Source organism: Schistocerca gregaria, chromosome 4 (assembly GCF_023897955.1).
Source record: "Schistocerca gregaria isolate iqSchGreg1 chromosome 4, iqSchGreg1.2, whole genome shotgun sequence".
Classification (NCBI taxonomy): domain Eukaryota; kingdom Metazoa; phylum Arthropoda; class Insecta; order Orthoptera; family Acrididae; genus Schistocerca; species Schistocerca gregaria.
The window spans coordinates 762,576,349-762,601,719 of NC_064923.1; the positions used below are offsets into that span (position 1 = coordinate 762,576,349).

The 25,371-nt window shown below is 46.8% G+C and overlaps 1 protein-coding gene across 2 annotated transcripts in view; it reads right to left on the reverse strand.

Annotated features, from left to right (window-relative positions):
• LOC126365828 (E3 ubiquitin-protein ligase KCMF1-like) overlaps nt 1-25,371 on the reverse strand; it is a 111,506-nt gene that overhangs the window by 82,275 nt on the left and 3,860 nt on the right. For both annotated transcript variants that reach the window (XM_050008455.1, XM_050008454.1), the window contains exons 2-3: nt 22,915-23,082; nt 9,769-9,908 (exon numbers count right to left, since the gene is read on the reverse strand). In XM_050008455.1, the coding sequence (XP_049864412.1) occupies nt 9,769-9,908; nt 22,915-23,082 (308 nt within the window). The remainder of the gene's footprint in view (nt 1-9,768; nt 9,909-22,914; nt 23,083-25,371) is intronic.

Consider the following 25,371-nt stretch of genomic DNA (forward strand, 5'->3'; position numbering starts at 1 on the left):
AAGAGAGAGGGGGGGAAGAAGAGAGAGGGGGGGAAGAAGAGAGAGGGGGGGAAGAAGAGAGAGGGGGGAAGAAGAGAGAGGGGGGAAGAAGAGAGAGGGGGGGAAGAAGAGAGAGGGGGGGAAGAAGAGAGAGGGGGGAAGAAGAGAGAGGGGGGGAAGAAGAGAGCGGGGGGGAAGAAGAGAGGGGGGGAAGAAGAGAGAGAGGGGGGGAGAAGAGAGAGAGGGGGGGAGAAGAGAGAGAGGGGGGGAGAAGAGAGAGAGGGGGGGAGAAGAGAGAGAGGGGGGGAGAAGAGAGAGAGGGGGGAGAAGAGAGAGAGGGGGGGAGAAGAGAGAGAGGGGGGGAGAAGAGAGAGAGGGGGGGAGAAGAGAGAGAGGGGGGGAGAAGAGAGAGAGGGGGGGAGAAGAGAGAGAGGGGGGGAGAAGAGAGAGAGGGGGGAAGAAGAGAGAGAGGGGGGAAGAAGAGAGAGGGGGGGGAAGAAGAGAGAGAGGGGGGAAGAAGAGAGAGAGGGGGGAAGAAGAGAGAGAGGGGGGAAGAAGAGAGAGAGGGGGGAAGAAGAGAGAGAGGGGGGAAGAAGAGAGAGAGGGGGGAAGAAGAGAGAGAGGGGGGAAGAAGAGAGAGAGGGGGGAAGAAGAGAGAGAGGGGGGAAGAAGAGAGAGAGGGGGGAAGAAGAGAGAGAGGGGGGAAGAAGAGAGAGAGGGGGGAAGAAGAGAGAGAGGGGGGAAGAAGGGAGAGAGGGGGGAAGAAGAGAGAGAGGGGGGAAGAAGGGAGAGAGGGGGGAAGGGAGAGAGGGGGGAAGGGAGAGAGGGGGGAGGGGAGAGAGGGGGGAAGGGAGAGAGGGGGAAGGGAGAGAGGGGGAAGGGAGAGAGGGGGAAGGGAGAGAGGGGGAAGGGAGAGAGGGGGAAGGGAGAGAGGGGGAAGGGAGAGAGAGGGGGAAGGGAGAGAGAGGGGGAAGGGGGAGAGAGGGGGAAGGGGGAGAGAGGGGGAAGGGAGAGAGGGGGGGAAGGGAGAGAGGGGGAAGGGAGAGAGGGGGGAAGAGAGAGAGGGGAGAAGAGAGAGAGGGAGGGGGTATCGGGGGGAGGGCGTATCAGGGCGGAACAGGGGGGAGGGGGGAACAGGGGGGAGGGGGGAACAGGGGGGAGGGGGGAACAGGGGGGATGGGGGAACAGGGGGGATGGGGGAACAGGGGGAGGGGTGGAATGGGGGAGGGGGGAACAGGGGGGAGGGGGGAACAGGGGGGAGGGGGGAACAGGGGGAGGGGGGAACAGGGGGGAGGGGGGGAACAGGGGGAGGGGGGAACAGGGGGGAGGGGGGAACAGGGGGGAGGGGGGAACAGGGGGAGGGGGGGAACAGGGGGGAGGGGGGAAAAGGGGAGGGGGGAAGGGGAAGTGGGGGACGGGGGGAAGGGGGGGACGGGCGGAAGGGGGGGAACGGGCGGAAGGGGTTGGTTGGTTTGTGGGCGTTAAAGGGACCAGACTACTTAGGTCATCGGTCCCTTGTTCCACGACCATAATAATACACGAAGAAAAGTCCAACAAGCAATAAACACATAACGGAGACGACAAGGGACGACACAGTACAAGAAAGACATAGACGAAGACCAGAGAAAAGAGATTAAAAGACACACAGAGTGCGACGGTCATTGGCCGACCATGAAAATAAAACTGGAAAGGCCAACAACCAAGGGACACATTAAAACACCACAAACTAAAACCCCAGGCCAAAAGCCACAGTCGACACTAAAAAAAAAATAAAAAGGGACTCTCATATTGAATGATAAAAACCCCCTGCTCGAATAAAACGGAGAACTAAGTCAGCCATAGTAGAGTCATCGGTTAAAAGAGCAGGGAGTGTATCAGGCAGCGCGAACGTCTGCCTGAGGGCAGTTAAAAGTGGGCAGTCTAGTAAGACGTGTACCACGGTCAGGGCCAATCCGCAGCGACAGAGAGGCGGGTCGTCACGGCACAAGAGATACGCATGCGTGAGCCGGGTATGTCCTATGCGGAGCCGGCAGAGGACGACAGCGTCCTTGCGAGACCCCCGCATGGAGTAGCGCCACACACTGGTTGTCTCCTTGACTGCCCGAAGTTTGTTGGGAGAGGGCAGGGTGCGCCACTCATCACGCCAAGCAGCAAGGACCTTCTGCCGCAATACGGATCGGACGTCACTCTCTAAAAGACCGATCTCCATGGCCGGGGAACTGACCGCCTGTTTCGCCAGTTCGTCAACCCGCTCGTTACCCGGGATGCCGACGTGACCCGGGGACCAAACAAAGGTGACAGAGCGGCCGCAACGGACGAGAGTATGGAGGGACTCCTGGATGGCCATCACCAGACGGGAACGAGGGAAACACTGGTCAAGAGCTCGTAAACCGCTCAGGGAGTCACTACAGATGACAAAGGACTCACCTGAGCGGGAGCGGAGAAACTCTAGGGCACGATAGATGGCAACCAACTCGGCAGTGTATACACTGGAGCCAGCTGCCAATGACCGTTGCTCACAATAATCCCGTAGAGTGAGAGCGTAACCAGTGTGACCAGAGACCACCGAACCGTCGGTGTAGGCCACCGCCGTGTTCGGAAACTCGGCCAGGATGGAAAGAAAGCGGCGGCGGAGGGCCTCCGGAGGCACTGAGACCTTCGGACCCTGTGCCAAGTCGAGCCGAAGGCACGGTCGGGGCACACTCCACGGGGGCAGACGGAGATTGGCCCGGAAAACAGGCGGCAGAGGAAAAAAGTCAAGGCCACGGAGAAGGTCCCGGAGGCGAACCGCAATGGGACACCCTGACCGGGGCCGCCTGTCTGGAACATGGACGATCGAGCGCGGGAACAGGAGACGGTAGGTTGGATGCCCTGGCATGCTATAAACGTGCGCGGCATAGGCGGCCAGAAGGCGGTCACGCCGGAACCGCAATGGAGGGACACCAGCCTCCACAAGTATGCTGTCGACGGGGCTTGTCCGGAACGCTCCCGTGGCGAGGCGGATCCCGCAGTGGTGTATGGGATCCAGCAATCGCAACGCTGAAGGCGAGGCAGAACCGTACGCCACACACCCATAATCAAGGCGGGACTGGATCAGCGCTTGATATAGGTGGAGGAGGGTGGACCGGTCGGCACCCCACCTGGTGTGGCTTAAGCAACGGAGAGCGTTTAAGTGCCGCCAGCATGTTTGCTTCAGCTGCCTAATATGGGGCAGCCAAGTCAACCGGGTATCGAACACCAGTCCCAAGAACCGATGCGTCGCGACCACAGCAAGAGGTTCACCGTCAAGGTAAAGGCGCGGCTCAGGGTGAACCGTGCGACGCCGGCAGAAATGCATAACGCAGGTCTTCGCGGCCGAAAACTGGAAGCCGTGCGCTACAGCCCATGACTGCGCCTTGCGGATGGCACCTTGCAGCTGCCGTTCAGCAGCGGCGATGCCACTGGAGCTGTAATAGAGGCAGAAGTCGTCCGCATATAAAGAAGCCGCGACGGACGACCCCACCGCCTCAACGAGCCCATTGATGGCAATTAAAAACAGGGACACACTGAGGACAGACCCCTGTGGGACCCCGTTCTCCTGGACACGGGAGGAACTATGCGACGCAGCTACTTGCACGCGGAAGGAACGATACGAAAGAAAATTCTGAATAAAAATCGGGAGCGGGCCCCTAAGGCCCCACCCATGAAGTGTGGCCAGGATGTGATGGCGCCAAGTCGTATCGTATGCCTTCCGCATGTCGAAGAAGACGGCAACCAGATGTTGGCGGCGCGCAAAGGCTGTACGGATGGCAGACTCCAGGGAGACCAGATTATCGACGGCAGAGCGGCCTTTACGGAACCCACCCTGAGACGGAGCCAGAAGGCCCCGAGACTCGAGGAGCCAACTCAACCTCCGGCTCACCATACGTTCCAGCAACTTGCAAGGAACGTTGGTGAGGCTTATGGGGCGATAGCTGTCCACCTCCAGCGGGTTCTTGCCAGGTTTCAATACGGGGAGGACTATGCTTTCCCGCCATTGAGACGGGAAAACACCCTCGACCCAGACGCGATTGAAAAGATCTAGGAGGCGTCGCTGGCAAGGCACTGAGAGGTGTTTCAGCATCTGGCTGTGAATGCGGTCTGGTCCAGGAGCCGTATCAGGGCAAGCAGAAAGTGCGCTCTGGAATTCCCATTCGCTGAAAGGAGCATTGTACGACTCCGCGTGGTGCGTGTGAAAGGAAAGCCTCCGACTTTCCAACCGCTCTTTCCGGGAGCGGAAGGCCAACGGGTAGTTCGTTGACGCGGAACACTGAGCAAAATGCTCTGCTAACCGGTCTGCAATCGTGTCGGAGTCGGTGCACACCGCTCCATTCAGCGAAAGCCCAGGGACAGAGACAGGTGGCCGATAGCCTTGGAGTCGCCGAATCTTGGCCCAAACCTGCGATGCAGAGGTACGGACGCCAATGGTGGAAACATAACGTTCCCAGCACTCCTGCTTCCGTTGGCGAATAAGGCGTCGGGCTCGGGCGCGGAACTGTTTAAAAGCAATGAGGGTCTCCAACGACGGGTGCCGCTTATGGCGCTGAAGAGCCCGCCGGCGATCTCGAATCGCCTCTGCGATCTCGGGCGACCACCACGGCACAGTCCTCCGCCGAGGTGACCCGGATGTACAGGGAATCGCAGATGCCGCCGCAGAAACGATGCTGGTGGTGACCGACTGAACCACCGCACCAATCGGATCAGTGGAAGGAGGTGCGATCACTGCGACAGATGTAAATAAGTCCCAATCAGCCTTATTCAGAGCCCATCTGGAGGGGCGTTCAGAAGAGTGACGCTGTGGCAGTGACAGAAAGATGGGGAAATGGTCACTACCACATAAGTCGTCATGGACCCTCCAGTGGATGGATGGTGAAAGTCCGGGGCTGCAAATAGAAAGGTCAATGGCCGAAAACGAGCCATGGACCGCACTAAAGTGGGTCGCCTCTCCCGTGTTTAAAAGGCAGAGGTCAAGCTGTGACAGAAGAGTCTCGACATCTCTGCCCCGGCCAGTAATCGCGGCGCTACCCCACAAGGGGTTATGGGCGTTAAAGTCGCCCAGCAACACAAAGGGAGGCGGCAGTTGTCCTATCAATGCAGCCAACACATGACGAGAGACATCACCATCCGGCGGAAGGTACAAACTGCAGACAGTAATAGGCTGAGGCGTCCACATCCTTACAGCGACAGCCTCTAAGGGTGTATGAAGAGGCACACACTCGCTGTAGATAGAGTTAAGGACGTAGACGCAGACTCCACCAGACACCCTCCCATAAGCTGCCCGGTTCTTATAATAACCCCGATACCCTCGTAGGGCAGGGGTCCGCATTGCCGGAAACCACGTTTCCTGGAGGGCAATGCAGAAGAAAGGGTGACTGCTGACGAGTTGGCGGAGCTCAGCAAGGTGGTGGAAAAAACCGCTGCAGTTCCACTGGAGAATCACTTTGTCCATGGGCGAAATAGGCGTGAAGGGACCGAGGAGGCAGATCACGTCACTGGGTCACCTGCTGTCACCGATCGAGGACCAGTACAATCGGCGTCCTTGGCGTCTGAGGGTATGGTGAGATCCAGGTCCTCAGCGGACGCCAGGATCTCCACCTCATCCGCAGACGCAGAGCCTGTATGGAGCGGTGGGGTGGATGCCACCGCGCGTTCCTTGGCCTTAGAGGCCTTCTTCTTCTTCGTCTTCTCTCTCTGCTCCTTGGGCTTTACTGGCTGGGAGGGCTCCACCGAGTCAGTCTCCGGGACGGAGGAGGAGCGGGAAGCCCTGCGACCAGCCGCTGGCCTGCTTTTCAGCCATTGGCTGACGTCACCCTTCCCAGAGGTGGAAACCTGGGAAGGGAGGGACCCGAGGGATCCCTTGCGAGAGAGAGTCGCCGAAGAAGTCGGACGCTTCTCCGGCTTAGAGTTGGGGACTTGTGTCCCCGATGGTTGGGGGGTCGTTGCTCCTGAGGTAGGTGGTGCAGGAGCAACAGATGGGGAAGTGCCCCCCACCGTCAAGGGGGCAGGTGTAGTATTCCGGCTCAGAGTGTTCAGTGGAATCGGTGCAGCAGATGACAAAACTACTGTTTTGGCAGCGGTGGCATAGGAGCTGGTCAGAGCCACAGGATGTAGCCTCCCGTATTTCCGCTTAGCCTCAGTATAGGTCATGCGGTCCAGGGCCTTATATTCCATGATCCTTCGTTCTTTCAGTAGAACCTTGCAGTCTGGCGAGCAAGGGGAATGGTGTTCGCCGCAGTTCACACAGATGGGAGGCGGCGCACATGCAGTATTAGGATGTGAAGGGCGTCCACAATCTCTGCATGTCATGCTGGAAGTACACGGAGATGACATGTGGCCGAACTTCCAGCATTTGAAACACCTCATCGGGGGAGGGATATAGGGCTTCACATCACATCGGTAGACCATCACCTTGACTTTTTCGGGTAGGACGTCACCCTCGAAGGCCAAGATGAAGGCACCGGTGGCTACCTGATTACCCCTCGGACCCCGATGGACGCGCCGGACGAAGTGAACACCCCGCCGTTCTAAATTGGCGCGTAGCTCGTCGTCTGACTGCAAGAGTAGGTCCCTATGGAATATAATGCCCTGGACCATGTTGAGACTCTTATGGGGTGTGATCGTGACGGAAACATCCCCCAACTTGTCACAAGTGAGTAACCGCCGTGACTGTGCAGAGGATGCCCCAGAGCGCATTTTGGACAAGCCCTCCACCTCCCCAAACTTGTCCTCCAAGTGCTCGACAAAAAACTGAGGCTTGGTCGCCATAAACGATTCCCCATCGACTCGTGTACAGACTAAATAGCGAGGTGAGTAAGGTTCGCTGCCAACCGTAGCCTTTCGTACCTCCCATGGTGTGGCCAGGGAGGGGAACGATTGTGGATCATATGCCTGAGCGTTGTATTGAGGCCGAGAACGCTTAGAGACTGCTGACGGCTGGCCGCCAGCAAGAGATGATGTACCACGCTTCATCGCGGGTCATCCGCCCTGATGCCACCTACTCCGACCAAGGGCCCTCCCCACGGGCGCCACCCAGCCTCAGCAACGACCACCTGGCGGGATGGCCATTGCCGGGAGTCCCGATGCCCCAAGGAGACAGGCATCTACTCTGTGGCATACGCGGGGAGTTAACGGCGCAGGCATCAGTAGAGCGATCCCTGTGTTGTCAGGGGGCTACAACCGACAGGATACATGGCGGCCCCACCACAACGGACTGGCTACCGTGCTGGATTTCAGGTGAAATGTAGCCCATGATCGTCATTGGCGCATAAAGCGACACAGCAGAGCAGACTGCAAAAACCGCACCCAAGAACAAAGCCACGCCCTAGAGATGGTGAGTGGGCGGGACAGCTATGCGACGACGACCAACCAAGCTAGAGATGGTAATGAGCGATGGACACATTGCACCTTGTAAGGCGCCCTTCCCCAATCAGCTCGCTCTTCGGAAGAATTTAGAAGATGGAGGTCAAACCCGGTAGGGGACCATCACATAAGGCCGAAACGTTTGAGACTCCTTTTAGTCGCCTCTTACGACAGGCAGGAATACCGTGGGCCTATTCTTACCCCCGAACCCACAGGGGAACGGGCGGAAGGGGGGGGGACGGGCGGAAGGGGGGGGGAACGGGCGGAAGGGGGGGGGGGGAACGGGCGGAAGGGGGTGGGGGAACGGGCGGAAGGTGGGGGGGGAACGGGCGGAAGGGGGGGGGAACGGGCGGAAGGGGGGGGGAACGGGCGGAAGGGGGGGGGAACGGGCGGAAGGGGGGGGAACGGGCGGAAGGGGGGGGACGGGCGGAAGGGGGGGGACGGGCGGAAGGGGGGGACGGGCGGAAGGGGGGGGACGGGCGGAAGGGGGGGGACGGGCGGAAGGGGGGGGACGGGCGGAAGGGGGGGAACGGGCGGAAGGGGGGGAACGGGCGGAAGGGGGGGAACGGGCGGAAGGGGGGGAACGGGCGGAAGGGGGGAACGGGCGGAAGGGGGGGAACGGGCGGAAGGGGGGAACGGGCGGAAGAGGTGGAAGGGGGGGAACAAACGAAAGGGGGGGAACAAACGAAAGGGGGGGGAACAAACGAAAGGGGGGGGAACAAACGAAAGGGGGGGGGAACAAACGAAAGGGGGGGGGGAACAAACGAAAGGGGGGGGAACAAACGAAAGGGGGGGGAACAAACGAAAAGGGGGGAACAAACGAAAAGGGGGGAACAAACGAAAAGGGGGGAACAAACGAAAGGGGGGAACAAACGAAAGGGGGGAACAGGGGGAAGGGGGGGACAGGGGGAAGGGGGGGACAGGGGGAAGGGGGGGACAGGGGGAAGGGGGGGACAGGGGGAAGGGGGGACAGGGGGAAGGGGGGGACAGGGGGAAGGGGGGGGGCAGGGGGAAGGGGGGGGGCAGGGGGAAGGGGGGGGGGACAGGGGGAAGGGGGGACAGGGGGAAGGGGGGGACAGGGGGAAGGGGGGGGACAGGGGGAAGGGGGGGGACAGGGGGAAGGGGGGACAGGGGGAAGGGGGGACAGGGGGAAGGGGGGACAGGGGGAAGGGGGGCAGGGGGAAGGGGGGCAGGAGGAAGGGGGGGCAGGGGGAAGGGGGGGCAGGGGGAAGGGGGGGCAGGGGGAAGGGGGGGCAGGGGGAAGGGGGGACAGGGGGAAGGGGGGACAGGGGGAAGGGGGGCAGGGGGAAGGGGGCGGCAGGGGGAAGGGGGGGCAGGGGGAAGGGGGGCAGGGGGAAGGGGGGGACAGGGGGAAGGGGGGGACAGGGGGAAGGGGGGGACAGGGGGAAGGGGGGACAGGGGGAAGGGGGGACAGGGGGAAGAGGGGGCAGGGGGAAGGGGGGGCAGGGGGAAGGGGGGGGCAGGGGGAGCAGGGGCAGGGGGGGACAGGGGGGGACAGGGGGAAGGGGGGGACAGGGGGAAGGGGGGGACAGGGGGAAGGGGGGGACAGGGGGAAGGGGGGGACAGGGGGAAGGGGGGGACAGGGGGAAGGGGGGGACAGGGGGAAGGGGGGGACAGGGGGAAGGGGGGGAACTTGCCAAATGTTGCACTATTTTGGCTCCCTCCAGCCAGCAAAGGGTTCTCGAGGTCAAAAACTTCGATTCTACAGTCATTCGACCTACATGCAACATACTGAAAGTTCATAAAATTCAAACGTTTGGTAAGGTCCAGTGTGCTTACTGACTGGACCGTATGAGCAACTCCTTGCCCTAGTACTGGCCAAAATTGTGCAGCTATTTATTTATAAGTACTTAAAGAATGTCATATTATGTTTTCCTAGAAAATATATCTCTGGTGTAATGCCTACAATTTTAAGAGAATTAACACTGACAGTTAACATTTTTATGGTTAATGTCATCATAAATAACACACTTTTAGTTTTAATTCTAGTAACAGCTAATTTTAATTTTGTTACTTATGTTCTCATCAGACTCATCTTAATCAAACTCTTCCTTAATAATGTAGGAAAAAACTACTTTATTACTCTTCTGTTAATTTAAAAATCCATCTGCTATTTCAAAACTCCTATCAACAAGAATTTTCTCTCTAATGAAGACCTACTATTTCACATGATGTATGGAAAGCATACTCTGTGCAACTGTTAACTTTCCAAGTTGTTATGAACCAGCATTCTGGCAATAGGTTTTCTTACAAAGCATTAGCTGCAATAAAGAACTTCAAACAGGTATTTCAAGACTTTAAAATTCTGCTCACAGAAAATAGTGGTACTAATTTAGAAATTTACAAAAAGAATAATGTTGACAAAGCAAAAATTTGATTATATAATCTTACCACTTCGAAAGACGTTTCTGAATGTTCTGAGGCAACATGCTCTTGCAATGTTGTCTCAGTAAAGCCCATTTTCCCACAATATGGGCACGTGAAAGCCTGCGGCTGCTCTACACTAAGCGCTTCACCACCATAATACAAATCTGAAATTCAAATAATATACTGCTGTAGAAGATACAAGTATCAAACACAACACTATCATTAAACTTGGCACAAATATTCTAAAATTTCCAATATGTTGGATGACAGTTTGCACCTGTTTGAAAGTTAATTACATGAAAATTTTTAAGAAAAATCTGCTAAACATGTATTACTGTATACAAACTAGTCTTTTTGTATTAGAAAAGAAATTATAACTGACAATGGTATAAATCAACATTATAGCAATAGACAGACTGCTACTTACCATAAAGAAGACAGGTCAAGTTGCAGACAGGCACAATTACAAGACACTCGTATTGTTTCTGACTGCAACTTGACAGGTCTTCTTTGCAGTAAGTAGCAATCTGTCTTTTCCTACATTGTTGACATTCCCACCTTGGGTTCCCAATGGTATAAATCAGTTCAAATAAGATGAGGCAGAGAGACAACCCCATTTATCAACAGCCAAAGGCCTACACGATACTTAACATTAAACAATAACTTGCACAGTTTCAACAATACTTGTTGAAAAATGAAATGCTGTCCTTAAAAACTGAAAATCACACTGAGAGCCTGTTTAAATTTTCATGTACATTTTATCAAAGAAGACAACAACCAAAGGAATGATATTATTGTCCAAGGTAAACAAGTGACATAGATATTACACTACACTGATTTCGTGCCTCCTACTTTCATACAAGAGGATGGTGGAGGAATTAATGATAAGGTAAAAGAAATTATTTAAATTGTTAAGTGATGTGAAAACTTACTTGTGATTGTGTACCAAAACTAAAAAGTAAGAAAAGAAAAAGAAGAAAAAACAGGAGGTGAACATGAACTGAAGGAAATGTATGGAAGTGGTAGCACAATTTAGGGATCATCCTACATCAAGATCAGTGATAGTCATGGTGGTGACTTTCTACTGCTGATAGACTGACGATGCATCTGTTTCACATAGCCAATGGGATGACACTTTTGTGTAGCCAATGAGAGGTGAGATACCAGGCAATGAATTTCTAGTGCCGAAACAGAAATCGTTCTCTTCTTCACTTTTGTCACAAATATTTGACTACTTTTACCCAAATATGTTACAAATTGAGGGGTTGTGGTTAGGGTGGGACATATTAGCACAGCTAAAACTAAATTAATAATACTGATTGTCAAATATTTATCTGTAACTTTCAAATTTTTTACAATTTCAGAAGTTGCGATACACTGACATGAGAAGTGACAATATTCCTTCAAAATACAACCTCCACTGCTGCTCTCCTATTGGCAGCATAGACCCAGGATCTGACACACATTCTTCCTTCCTGTTATACACTGCACTCAGCACTGAAGCAATGCTGCACAAAACACAGAGGCAAGCCACAGGCCCTGAGCTATACTATTACCAGATTGGTACGATTTCAGACTGCTTATTATGGTGATATGATTGAGGCATTGAAACCAGATTTTAAAGTAGACAACACATTTGAAAGTGCAGCTGCCTTTGACCATAATTATTTTTCTGTTGCTTCAGATGAAATTGCATTTTAAAACTGAAGAAAATGCAGAAAGGTAAAAAATGCAAGAGCCTGAACCTGGATAAATTCAAGAAATCAATGGTTGTTGAGAGCTTCAAAGAGGACATTAAGCAACAACTGATTGAAACGGGTGAAAATTCTATTCCTACATAAAAATCACTAAATGGGTCAAGAACTTCTATACAGTCACATATTGACCAATCCGATGTGGCAATGGAAGGTTGCAAAAGGAAAGCGTTAGTCCTAAATTTTGCCTTTAAGAAATTGTTCACACAAGAGTATCGTACAAACATACCAACATCTGACCATTGTACAGACTCCTGTGTGGAGAATACAGTAAAAGGTATCCCTGGCATAGAGAAGCAACTGAAAGAATTGTCGCCAGGTCAGGAAGGAATCCCAATTCAGTTTTACAAAGAGTATTTTATCATGAATCTCTCACACAGCGCTCATTACTAAGTAACTGGAGGAAAAGTGCAGGTGACACCTACATATAAAAAGGGTAAAAAATAGACCTGTAAAATTACAGACCATTATCCATACCATCAGTTTGTATATATTCTCAGTTAATATGTAATAAATTTCCTACAGACCAAAAAGCTAATGTCCACGAGTCAGCAGTTTCAGAAAGCATCACTAGTGGAACTTGTGCAAAACTCAGCTTGCTGTTTTCTCACATGATATCCATATCATCCACACAACCTGGATAAACTAAAAAAATCAGAGGTTGTAGTGTGTTTCAGAGAGAGCATTGGAGAACTATTGACAAGAACGGAGGAAAGAAATAACGTAGAAGAAGAATAGCTAGCTTTGAGAGATGAAATAATAAAGGCAGCAGAGGATCAAGTAGGTAAAAAAGACGAGGGCTAGTAGAAATCCTTGGGTAACAGAAGAAATATTGAATTTAATTGATGAAAGGAGAAAATATAAAAATGCAGTAAATGAAGCAGGCAAAAAGGAATACAAACGTCTCAAAAATGAGATCAAGAGGGAGTGCAGAATGGCTAAGCAGGGATGGCTAGAGGATAAATGGAAGGATGTAGAGGTGTATATCACTAGGGGTAAGATAGATACTGCCTACAGGAAAATTAAAGAGACCTTTGGAGACAAGAGAACTACTTATATGGATGTCAAAGATCTCAGATGGAACACCAGTGCCAAGCAAAGAAGGGAAGGCTGAAATGTGGAAGGAGTATATAGAGTGTCTAAACAAGGGTGATTTAGTTGAGGGTAACATATTATGGAAAGAGAAGAGGACATAGATGAAGATACAATGGGAGATATGATACTGTGTGAAGAGTTTGATAGAGCACTGGAAGACCTAAGTCGAAACAAGGCCCTGGGAGTAGTCAACATTCCATAAGAACTACTGATAGCCTTGGGAGAGCCAGCCCTGACAGAACTCTACCATCTGGTGAGCAAGATGTATGAGACAAGCGAAATATCCCAGACTTCAAGAAGAATATAATAACTCCAATATCAAAGAAAGTGGGTGTTGACAGGTGTGAAAAGTACCAAACCATCAGTTTAATAGGTCACAGCTGCAAAATACTAACACAAATTGTTTACAGATGAATGGAAAAACTGGTAGAAGCTGACCTGGTTGGATTCTGAAGAAATGTTGGAACATGTGGGGGCAATACTGACCCTACGACTTATCTTTGAAGAGAGGTTAAAGAAAGACAAACCTACATTTCTAGCATTTGTAGACTTAGAGAATGCTTCAGACAATGTTAACTGGAATACTCTCTTTCAAATTCCGACGATGGCAGGGAACAAATACAGGGAGCGAAAGGCTATTTTCAATTTATACAAAAGAGTCAAGGGACACGAAAGGGAAGCACTGGTTGAGAAAGGAGTGAGACAGGGTTGTAGCCTATCTCCAATGTTATTCATCTGTATACTGAGCAAGCAAAGGAAAGCAAAGGAAACAAATAAAAATTTGGAGTAGGAATTAAAATCCATGGAAAAAAAATAACAATTTTTATGTTTGCCAACATTGCAACCTGTCAGAGCCAGCAAAGGACCTGGAAAAGCAGTTGAATGGAATGGAAAGTGTCTTGAAAGGAGGATATAAGATGAACATCAACCAAAGCAATCAAGCAGTTGATGCTGAGGGAATTAGATTACGAAATGAGGTGCTTAAAGTAGCAGATGAGTTTTGCTATTTATGGGAGCAAATAACTCATGGTCGAATCAGAGAGGGTATAAAATGTAGACTGGCAATGTCAAGGAAAGTGTTCCTGAAGAAGAGAAATCTGCTAACATTGAGTATAGATTTAAGTGTCAGGGAAAGTATTTGTACGGAGTGTAGCCATGCATGGAAGTGAAACATGGACAATAAATATTTTTGAGAAGAAGAGAATAGAAACTTTCGAAATACAGTGCTACAGAAGCATGCTAAAGATTAGATGGACAGATCATGAACTAATGAGGAGATACTGAACAGAATTGGGGAGAAGAGGAATTTGTGGCACAACTTGACTAGAAGAAGGGATTAGCTGGTAGGACACATTCCGAGGCATCAAGGGATATTCAATTTAGTGTTGGAGGGAAGTGCAGGGGGTAAAATTCACAGAGGGAGACCAAGGCATGAATGCACTAAACAGATTCAGAAGGGTGTAGGTTGCAGTGGTTACTTGGAGATGAAGAAACCTGCACAGTATAGAGTAGCATGGGATCTGCATCAAACCAGTCTCTGGCCTGAAGACCACAATAACAACATCCTGTGAACCATGGATGAAGGGCAGCAGGCACATTCTATATTCCTAGATTTCTGAAAAGTGTTTGAAAGAATGCATCACTGCAGACTGTTAACGAAGATACAAACATACAGAGTAAGTTCCCTGACAGACAAGTTATTGAAATACTTTTTAATATACACTATGTAACAAAAGAAAACTTTTTGTTTAGGTGAATTTTATGCTTGCTTTGGATGAATCAGGTCACAACTAGAATACACTAAATAATCCGAGTTTTACATAATTGTTTATTTGCTTTTCATGTCCAATTATATGACATTAATTGATTAAAATTATATTAGCTACGAACACTTTATCTATGAGATGAATAAATGGTTCAACCATATGTTGTGTGTTTCAGGTGCACATTATTGATGAATAATGGCATCTTCCTGTTGTTGTAAGCATCATCCAGACTGTTTTTGTTGTGTGTGTAACATCTTCCCAGGATCAAAAGCACAGAACAAAGAATGCTAATGCTAACAACTTCTGTTCAGCATACAGGCGATATTTAGGTATCCCCGTGTGAGACCAATGCAAGAACTGGTGACACATGTCACATGTTGTTGTTTCAGATCCACTCTCAAGGCCTGGTATAGAGGAGAAAACAAAGAAATGAAATTTGGTGTATCTAGAATTTGGTGATAACCAACAGGTCACATCTACAACTGCTATTTCTGTGTTGCTGACTCATCATATGAGAGGCAAGAAAGCCAATGTTTTTGCATATCCAGACTAGCCATCATCTCTTAGGCCCATTGCACACATTGAGGAGTTTCCTATTCTTCTTCTTTCCTCTAATACTGTGAAGATAGCAGTAGTGAATCAAATACCGAGTTCGACCATGGAGAAGACTTCTCAGAGGATGATGGTGCTATACTTCACTACTTCACACAAAATGAGTTAAATAACTTTATCAGGGATCTACGACTTACAAAATCCAATGCAGAAATTCTAACATTGGGATTAAAGAAGTGGAACCTACTGGATAAGAGCTACAAGATATCCAATAAGAGGAAACACCATGAAACTTTCTCACAACACTTTAAGCTGACAGACAAACTGCAGTTGCCACAATGTGCTACCCCTCTTCAAAGAAATTGTGTTTAACTATGATCCAAAGGGCCAACAACTCAATGGATGATAACTCCTGCAAGAAGCTGAAAGCTCTTCTCCTGCATAATGGAAACAAATATCCCTGAATTCCAATCACTCATTCGACTTGCCTAAAGGAAGATTACACAAGTATTCAATATCATCTTCAGGTAGTAAATTATGCCAAACATCAGTGGTATGCAGTTGGTGATCTCAGAATGACTGCATTTTTGATGGGATAGCAGGGACACAGGCATACATTTTCAGATTGTTAAATGGCCATTGAGGATGGAGTGTGTTGCTGGCCAAAAAAACATGGCGGTAACTCCTTGTCAAGCAGGAAAATATGCTAATACCTCCCCTCCATATTAATCTTGGACTCATCAAACAATTTGTAAAGGCATTAAATACAACATCAGATGCAATGAAGTACCTTCACAATGTGTTCCCCAATCCATCAGAGGCTAAGATAATGGATGGAATATTTGTGGGGGCCCCCAAGTGAAAACATTACTTTGTGATGACACATGCATCAGCAAACTTCTACTAGTTCATAGAAAGGTCGGAAAGAGCTTCCAGCATGTAGTGTATGGTTTCCTAGGGAATCACAGGGTGGACAATTACAAAGATGTGGTAGAGGATCTTTTGAAGAACTACAAAGCAATGGGGTGCAGCTTGTCTTTGAAGCTGCATGTACCCCATTCATATCTAGATGTTTTCAAGTCTCATACGGGTGCATATTCAGAGGAACAAGGTGGAACGTTCCATCAGGACTTAAAATTGTTTAAAAGAATGTACCAGGGACAGTATACTGAGAGAATGCTTGGTGATTACATATGGGGACTGATAAGAGGGACAGATATAACTTACAAGAGGAAACGCAGGTAGGCAACACACTTTTAAGCATGCTGTACATGAAATATAAACATTTTCATGTACCTTAACACTTTTGTCATTACAAAATCAATAGATGTGTCATTTTGTAGCAAACAACTTAACGTTTCTTAATTCGATGTGACTCCCACTTGTGATGTGGCAAATATCCCCACCAGTAATCAATTTCTTCCTACACTCATTGCAGCAAATCAGGCGTAACTTGTGCAACGGCAGCGTATATTCGATTTTTCAGGTCAGCTAAATTGTTTGTCAGGGGAAGAACATATACACAGTATTTAATGAAACCATGATAAATGGTGTCACATCTGGTGAGCAAGATGACCATGCAACTGGCCCTTCACAGCCAATTCACCGACCTGGGAAGCCGTTATCAAAGAAGCTTGGAATGCCCGTGGGGAAATGTGGTGCACTTTCTTGTCGATAGTAAACCATCCCATATCAGTCATCTTCATCTTGTTTTTCCATTTTTGTGGGCTGTGGGCTAAGCACTTCCTAACCTGTTTGACATAATCATCAAAACGTGGGAGACCTGGTGATTTATCATGTCACAGTGAATAACCTGTCTCAGCAAAGTTACTGTGGCAAGGGTAAATTGTAAGCCTACTTGGAGGTTCTTCAGTATATTCAGTGCAAAATTTACACCAAGCAGTTGTTACAGAGTTTGTTTCATGAAAGCAAAACACATAGCAAACATATTCCACACTAGTGAAAGTAGCCATTTTAATTGTGCACTATGCTGGCACTCCTGGTGGCGGAATGGGGTACTGATGCACTATGTGAATCAAATTTGAGATGGTTATGTACTGAATAGGATTGGGGAGAAGAGAAGTTTGTGGCCCAACTTGACTAGAAGAAGGGATCGGTTGGTAGGACATGTTCTGAGGGATCAAGGGATCACCAATTTGGTATTGGAGGGCAGTGTGGAGGTAAAAATCGCAGAGGGAGACCAAGAGATGAATACACTAAGCAGATACAGAAGGATGTAGGTTGCAGTAGGTACTGGGAGATGAAGAAGCTTGCACAGGACAGAGTAGCATGGAGAGCTGCATCAAACCAGTCTCAGGACTGAAGACCACAACAACAACAAGATGTACAAAATGAGACATCTACCAATTCTGTAAGTTATCTCAAGTCCTCCTTGATTCATTCTGTATATTTACTGCATTTACAATTTCTCAAACATTGCATTTAAGAATTTCGTTTTGTTTCATGGGTTTTAACTGTTCAAAATAAATGCATTTTCCTGAATTTAATAAAAATCACTGCCATTTCCCTAAAAATAATTTCCCACTTTCAAGACAGAGTTTACTTAGTGTTTTGAAACATACTGCATCAGTAACAACAAAAAATTAACTTAAAATAAAATCTTATTACATGGTGTAACAGAACCCAATATGTTTTTCTAGATAGCCGGTGTCCATCAGTATTGTCAGGACTGTCCCAGGGAAGTGTGACAGGATAACTTATTTTCTAAATAAATGATCTGGCAGACAGGTTGCACAGCACTCTGTGGTTGTTTGCTGGTGATGCTGTGGAGTTCAAGAAGGTGTCAAAGTTGACTGACTGTAGAAGGATGACTTAAGACAATTTATAGTTTGTGTGATGAATGGCAACTGCATCTAAAAGTAGAAAAATATAAGCTAATGCTGATGAGTAGGGATGATAATCCTGCAATGCTCACATACAGCATCAGTAGTATACTGCTTGACAAAGTCATGTCGATTGAATAGCTAGCTGTGACGTAGAGCGATATGAAATAGAAACAGCATGTAAGGATTGTAGTGGGGAAAGTGAATGATTGATTTTATAGGGAGAATTTTAGGAAAATGTGGTTATCTGTAAAGGTGACTGCATATAGAATACTACTGCAACCCATTCTTGAGTACTGCTCAAGTGTTTGGCATAACCGCCAGGTCAGATTAAAGGAAGACATCGAAACAATTCAGAGGCGGTATGCTAGTTCTGTTACTTGCAAGTTCGATCAACATGCAAGTATTATGCAGATGGTTCAGGAACTCAAATGAGGATTGTTGGAGGGAAAGTGACACTCTTTTCGAGGAACAATATCAAAGAAATTTGAAGAACCAACATTTCAGGCTGACAGCAGAACTATACTACTGCTGTGAAATCCATTTCACATAGTGGACACAAATATATGAGAAATTACAAGCAGAAATTACAGCTTGTACAGAGGCATACAGACAACTGTTTTCGCCTCACTCTATTTGCAAGTGGATAAGGAAATCTAGTAGTGGTACAAGGTACCCTCTGTCATGACCAATAAGGTGGTTCATAGAGAATGAATATAGATGTGGATGAAAGGAATATGACACAAAATGAATGAGTAGCTTTGCAAGATGAAATGATGAATGAAACAATGATAGGGGATTAGCAATCATGATGTCATTATAGCCACTAAGATTATGAAAGTTAATAAATTAGTCAAGAAGGTTAGGAGAGTGTTTCTGCTAGATAGATCAGATAAGCAGTTATTAGTATCTCACTTTCACAGTGAATTGGCATCACTCAGTTTCAGCAAGATGGATGTAGAGGAATTATGGGCAAAGTTTAAGCAGATTGTAAATCATGGTCTGGAAAGTTATGTGCCTAGTACTCGGTTCAAAAGGGTGCGCACAAATGACGACAAGCAAAGGTTATTAGAGATTTGGGTGTCTGTGAAAAGATATATGTGCAAAGCATACAACAATTACCATCATCACAGCTCAGAAAAAGATCTTGCAGAGAACCCGAGGAAATTCTGGTGTTATGTAAAATCGATAAGTGGGTCTAAGGCTTCTATTCAGTCCCTCGTTGACCAATCTGGTGTGGCAGTTGAAGATAGCAAAACGAAAGCCAAAGTTTTAAATTTCACATTAAAGAAACCATTCACACAGAATAATCAGACTATCATACTGTCATTTGACCATAGTAGTAATCATCCCTGGTGTAGAGAAACAGCTGAAAGATTTGAAAGTAAATAAATCATCAGGTCCAGATGGAATCCCAATATGATTTTACAAAGAGTATTCTATGGCTTTGGCCCCTTGCCTAGCTTGCATTTCTCACGAATCTCTCACCCAGCATGAAGTCCCAAGCAACTGGAAAAATGCACAGACGACTCCAGTATCTTCTGTTTGCTGCAGAATCCTTGGACATATTCTTAGTTTGAATATAATAAACTTTCTTGACCCTGAGACGCTTATATCCATGAATCAGCATGACTTTAGAAGACAACGTTCATGCGAAACTCAGGTTGTCCTTTTCTTATGATATGCTGCGAATTATAGGTGAAGGGCATCAGGCAGATTCCATATATCTATATTTCCAAAAAGCATTTGACATGGTGCCCCATTGCAGGCTGTTAATGAAGGTACGAACATATGGAATAAGTCACAGACATGCAAGAGGCTCGAATACTTCTTAAATAATAGAACCCAGTCTGTTCTCCTCGACAGCGAATGTTCATAACGGTCCAGGGTATCAGCAGAGTGCCCTACGGAACTGTGATAGGACCACTGTTGTTCTCTATATATATAAATTACTTAGTGGAAAGGGTGGGCAAGAATCTGCGGCTGTTTGCTGCTGATGATGCTGTGGTGATTGGTAGAGTGGCAAAGTTGAGTGCCTGTGGGAAGACACAAGATGACTTCAACAAAATTTCCAGTTGGTGTGTTGAATGGCAGCTAGCCCTAAATGTAGAAGAAATGTAACTTAATGTGGATGAGTAGGAAGATCAAACCTACAATGTTTGGATACAGTATTACTACTGTCCTGCTTGACACAGTCAATTTGTTTAAATATCAGGGCATAATGTTGCAAAAGGATGTGAAATGGAACGAGCATGTGAGAAGTGTGGTAGGGCCAACAAGTGGCTGACTTCAGTTTATTAGGAGAATTTTAGGAAAGAGTGGTTCCCTTGTAAAGGAGACAGCAAATAGGATGCTGGTGTGACCTATTCCCGAGTACTGCTCGAGTGTTTGAAACCTGTACGACGTCAGATCGAAGGAAGACATCAAAGCAATTCAGCGGCGGGCTCCTAGATTTGTTACTGGGAGGTGCTTCACGAACTCAAACGGAAATCCAACATACATTGTGCGTAGGGACTACGAAAATAAGATAAGAAATTAGGGCCCATAGAGAGGCATTTAGACAGTTGTTTCCCATCGCTCTATTTGTGAGTGGAACATGAAAGGAAATGACTAGTAGTGGTACAGGGTACCCTCTGCCACACACTGTATGGAGGCTTGTGGAGTACCAAAGTAGATGTAGATGCACAAAGACAGACTACGAGGATACATTTCAGCACACAACTGCACCATTGCTCTAACAGTTACAGGGTACCTGCTTTATATGAACACTGTATCGAATTCTTCAGTTGTTGCAAACATTGTAAAAGTCCAAATTACTTCAGCAGCAATTTGGCCACTACAACAATGGTGCACAACTGATGTGCTTCCAGGGTAAAGGTAAACACACAAACCATACCAGGGTAACGTGCTTTTCTATAAAGCAGGGCAGTCAACTGTAGGGTCTTTTTTTCCTGACAGCAAGACTGTGGTTTGTGGCATGCATCTGCCTTCATTTGTATAAGCTCACTGTGTGCATTAACCTGTCTCTACTCCATCATTTACCTGTGAGCAATTTATTGGGATGTTACCACTATCTCAGAGTTTCACATATTTTGACAACAGTCTGAGGTGCAAAGACTTCTTGCTTTTCTCAACTAGTTTTTTCTCTTTCAATTTATTTTAATTCGTAAGCACTATTAATAGATCAACTTACTTATATCACCCAAAACCTGGTGAAAATCTCACTCTGGTGGCATGTATGTCAGATGTATTAACTACAGCTATCTGTTGTCGTCATTTGTGGTGGTAACAAAAGGAGGAGAATAGGGAAACTCCGTACAATCACATAGCCTCCAGCAATACACCTAGCCGAATTTCATCATCTAATGGGCAGCCCATCACCAACAGTGCTACACGCTGACCCCCCCCCCCCCCCCCCCCACCTTCCCGACTAGAAAGTGTTGAAGAAGGGAGGCAGTTGAGCTTGGAATTTAAACCATGACATTGGAATATAGTGACAAGGATTTTCAAGCACCCCCCCCCCCCCTCCCCCACCCTGATCTCTCCCCCAAACAAGACCCCAGGTATTTTATATCCCATGTCTACTCCCTGTGCTGCCTTAATTATGGATTTCCCCAACCATCAGGGCATTAACTATCTTTAAGTCAAGTGCCACTGCACATTGCTGTTGCCTGCTACGTAGGTGAGAAACAATATGAATCATTAATACTTTTTCAGTAATCAACTTTTGCAACAGAGCAAATCATCACAAAACTGAACTATACATGGTGATGAGAAGACGAAATACAAATTAGCTGTTTTGTTTTTATGGTCTTCAGTCTGGAGACTACTTTGATATAGCTCTCCATACAAGTGTCTCCATAACTACCACAACCTACACCCACTTGAACGTGTTTACTGTAGTCACATCTTTGTCTCCTTCCACAATTTGTAACCCACACATCCAGCCTCTATTGCCAAACTGAGAATTCCTTGATGCCACTGACCATGTTCCATCAACTTATACCTGGTTTTGTCAGGTTCTGCCACAAAACTCTTTTCCCTCCAGTTCAATTCATTGCCTTGTTTACCAACTAAGATTAAAAATTCCATCCAACTATTTTAACATTATGTGACAACACAAAAAACAATCCACAGGCATCTAGAACTGTTCACCACATTTTATATGATTTACTGTAACCAAGAATCCACCACATCTTGCAGTAAAAGTGGTCTTCTTATGTTGTACCATGGTTTTTTGTTGTGTACTGCATTTGATAACTGTTTGTGAGGTCAATGATGAGAAGTAAACAAGACGAATTAATAGCTTACACAAGAACACAGTACCACCGAGAAAATAGCATTTGAAAAACATTGTCATGATGTCAAGTGCATGAAATTACGTGAGAGCATAATGGAATATATTGTGCAGAATACTGTCATATAAAACAGAATATCCCATAAAATTTAATTTAAATTGTACTCTTAGGTTCCTGTTTGACCATCACCTAAAAAATCGAGACATCACAAAAATGCTCCTCAAAGCTTTTGAAACAACCATTGTCTTATGCTACAGATCAGTACATCGCCACAGCCAGTTTTTCTAGAGTCACATTCACTGGTTTTAATAACTCAAAACCAATCTACAACATTGGACTCCCAAGAAATCCTGTCATATTCCAAGAAACAGAGTATACAAGAAATAATTACAAGAACCAGTCACCAGCACAATAATCCACAATAGTTACATCAATAATCATCAGTCTCATGCTCTCCACGTGGAAAGCAAAGCACTCAATTTTGTCTCTATCTTCCACCAAAATAAAGTCATAAGAATTAGTAATTCTCACTGGCACTCAAAAGTGCCAACACGAATTTGAGGGTGATACAGGAAATGTAAAACATGCGCACAAATATTTCACAGCTCTGATGTTCTTTGAAAGTTACTGGTTCTTTCACAAGCTGCAATCACAAATGTTTCTCTCTACTAGCCTCTGTTAAGTTATAAGGAAGTTATACCTTTATGCAGATAAATGAATCACAGTGTAAATTAAATAACACCATTAAACAGATTCATTTTGCTAAACTAATTACAGAAGGTGGCAGTGTTAAAAGGATGAAAAAGTGCTATAGCAAGAGCTGGATATATTTATAATTTCAGTAAACGGGGACAGTACTCACCAAAATCTGACCTAGTTAGAATACACTGCATAGGGTGCTCAGTCGTGTGTCTTGTGGTGGTTGCTCCTACTTCATAGCATGCAGCACACAAATCATAATCATAGCATATTAAACACTTGTAACGTCGTCCACGAAAATTTCCTCTCAAGCACGCATCACAGCTAACGCCTGGAAAATACACGGGTTCATTATGCAAGCAGCAATTGTAGCACTCATCCAGTCAACAGTCTAAAACTAAATTGTTTGAAGTAACTAAATTTTTATTATGTGCAGCTCTTTCAACACGTTCATTTTTTCCAATTAAACATCACAGAAAAAGAACTATACCCACATCCATGATAAAGGGCATCAATTGTAGCAATGCGGTGCTCAATAAAGCAAGCAGCTGAGCAAATACCAGTGCTAGCAGAAAATGTGGCCAACAGGAAAAGGAGCGGCAACAACAGACAGTTCCTGAGTCTCAAACTGTGCTTGCATACAAGTGTGTGTGCTGTGATGAAAGCTAACCCTTAAAGAACATTTTTTGCTACTGTGCTTCTTAAGAGCAATGGACCACATAGCAAAATAAAGATTTGCTGTTTCTCATCCCTTCCACATTCAACAGTAACACCACAAACACAGCATAATATATAGGTAACCAACTGCAGTAGAGTGCCACAACAATCAAAAGTGAGATGAACTCCAAGGGTATCTGACTGGCAAAGCTGCTGCACTCCAATATCTGTGGTGCACTCAGATGCTGCAGATGTTTTGAGATCCATGCTTGTTTATCACCTAACTGAGGTCAGCTTCCGTTTGTTTTGAAAACGGTATTTTTGGCACAATAACACACAATTTCAATATGAAATAGTTAGTTTCAGTTGACACCAGCCACCTTCAGATCTTAAGACACAGGCTACTGTTCACTCCAACCACAAAGGAACTGACATTGTCAACACCGACATGAAAATGGCTGCTGATGCCCAAAACTGGTAATTTCGTATTGAAATTTTTGCCAGAAAGTAAACTATTAAAAAAAAAAAGCATTCAAACAAATACTGGAATCTCCAGTATGACTGAAATGTTGTTCTTTGTGAATAGGAGACTCTTATGTCAGTTTGATTGTAGCACTACTGGTAAACTATCATTATACCGAAACTGGTTTGACAATACGCAGATGGCATGTGAAACAATACAGTATTGTAAATAACGAGATGAAACACCGTTTTTCTGTGCTTTGAAATGTATTCCCAATCATGTTTCACCCTTTATTATGAGTTTGACATGTCTATGTGGCTGATTTATGCACCACAGTAATTATGTGAAACTATAATTACTGAAAAAATCTTGCTGCATTTATGCAATGCTAAAAATTGTTCCTAAAGGATGTAGCCAGTGGTATAAATGAGGGAATGCCAACTGTACTCAGGTAAGATATATTAATTGGCCACTCAATATCAAGATGATGATGATGATGATGATGGTAAAGGGCGCTCAACATCGCGGTCAACAGTGTCCTGATGAAAAGTCAGCATGCTAATCTCATGGGTGGGGATGAAGGCTGTCCTCACGTGTGGAGCAGTTGATAATGCATTAAGTCTGCTTCCATTCCCTACCAATATGGGGATGAGGCCTAACAGTTCACAAAAGTTCACCACTCTTAACACTGGAATCTGTATCAGCGAGGATTGTGGGCAGACCTTCATTGAGACTGAGGGCTGCTCTAATTTCAGTATACAGGACACGTGTTGCCAAAATATGCTGAAATGAAAGTGGTATACCACAAATCTCACAGAGTGGTGGATCCTCCCGCTGGAGGGGGAAGCCACGTGTTAAAGAACTATGTCCGATGCACAGCCTGGTAAGCAGAACCCCCTTCCAGCTTTGTGACTGACACGAAATCAGTCATGCCTGTGTGGTCGATTTGAGCGACGACAGTTTGTTTTCTGTCACCTGGAACTGTTCAGTCTCCCACTGACGTATGATGCATCTATGAGAAAACGAGATGATGGCATACAATGGGATGGGACACTGATGGGCAACACCATCCCAACATGCTTCGTTGGCTCCTTTGTTGGCCACGTTCTTTCCCTGTATTCCGGTGTGGCCAGGTACCCAGAAAAGGATCACCTCTTTACCAAAGCATTGCAGCTTCTGTAAGGAGTCATGGATGAGCTGAATCAACTGGTTTACTGGATACATTCAGTGTAATGCTTGTAGTGCACTAAGCGGGTCGGAACAAACAGGAAACGTCAAATAGTGATCTCTGAATCCTCTCCAGTCCTTTAATAATGCCATATAATTCCACTTCGAGGGTTGAGTGAGATGGTACTGGGAATGTTGCAGATCAAAATGACATGAGTGGTGGAAAAGTGCTCTGGGACCAGACAGTTATGTTCCAAGACGTGTTCAGTATATGATACAGGCTGTCTAAACAGAAAGTTTATCTCTGGTTACGCAGACTTATCCCAGCAAACA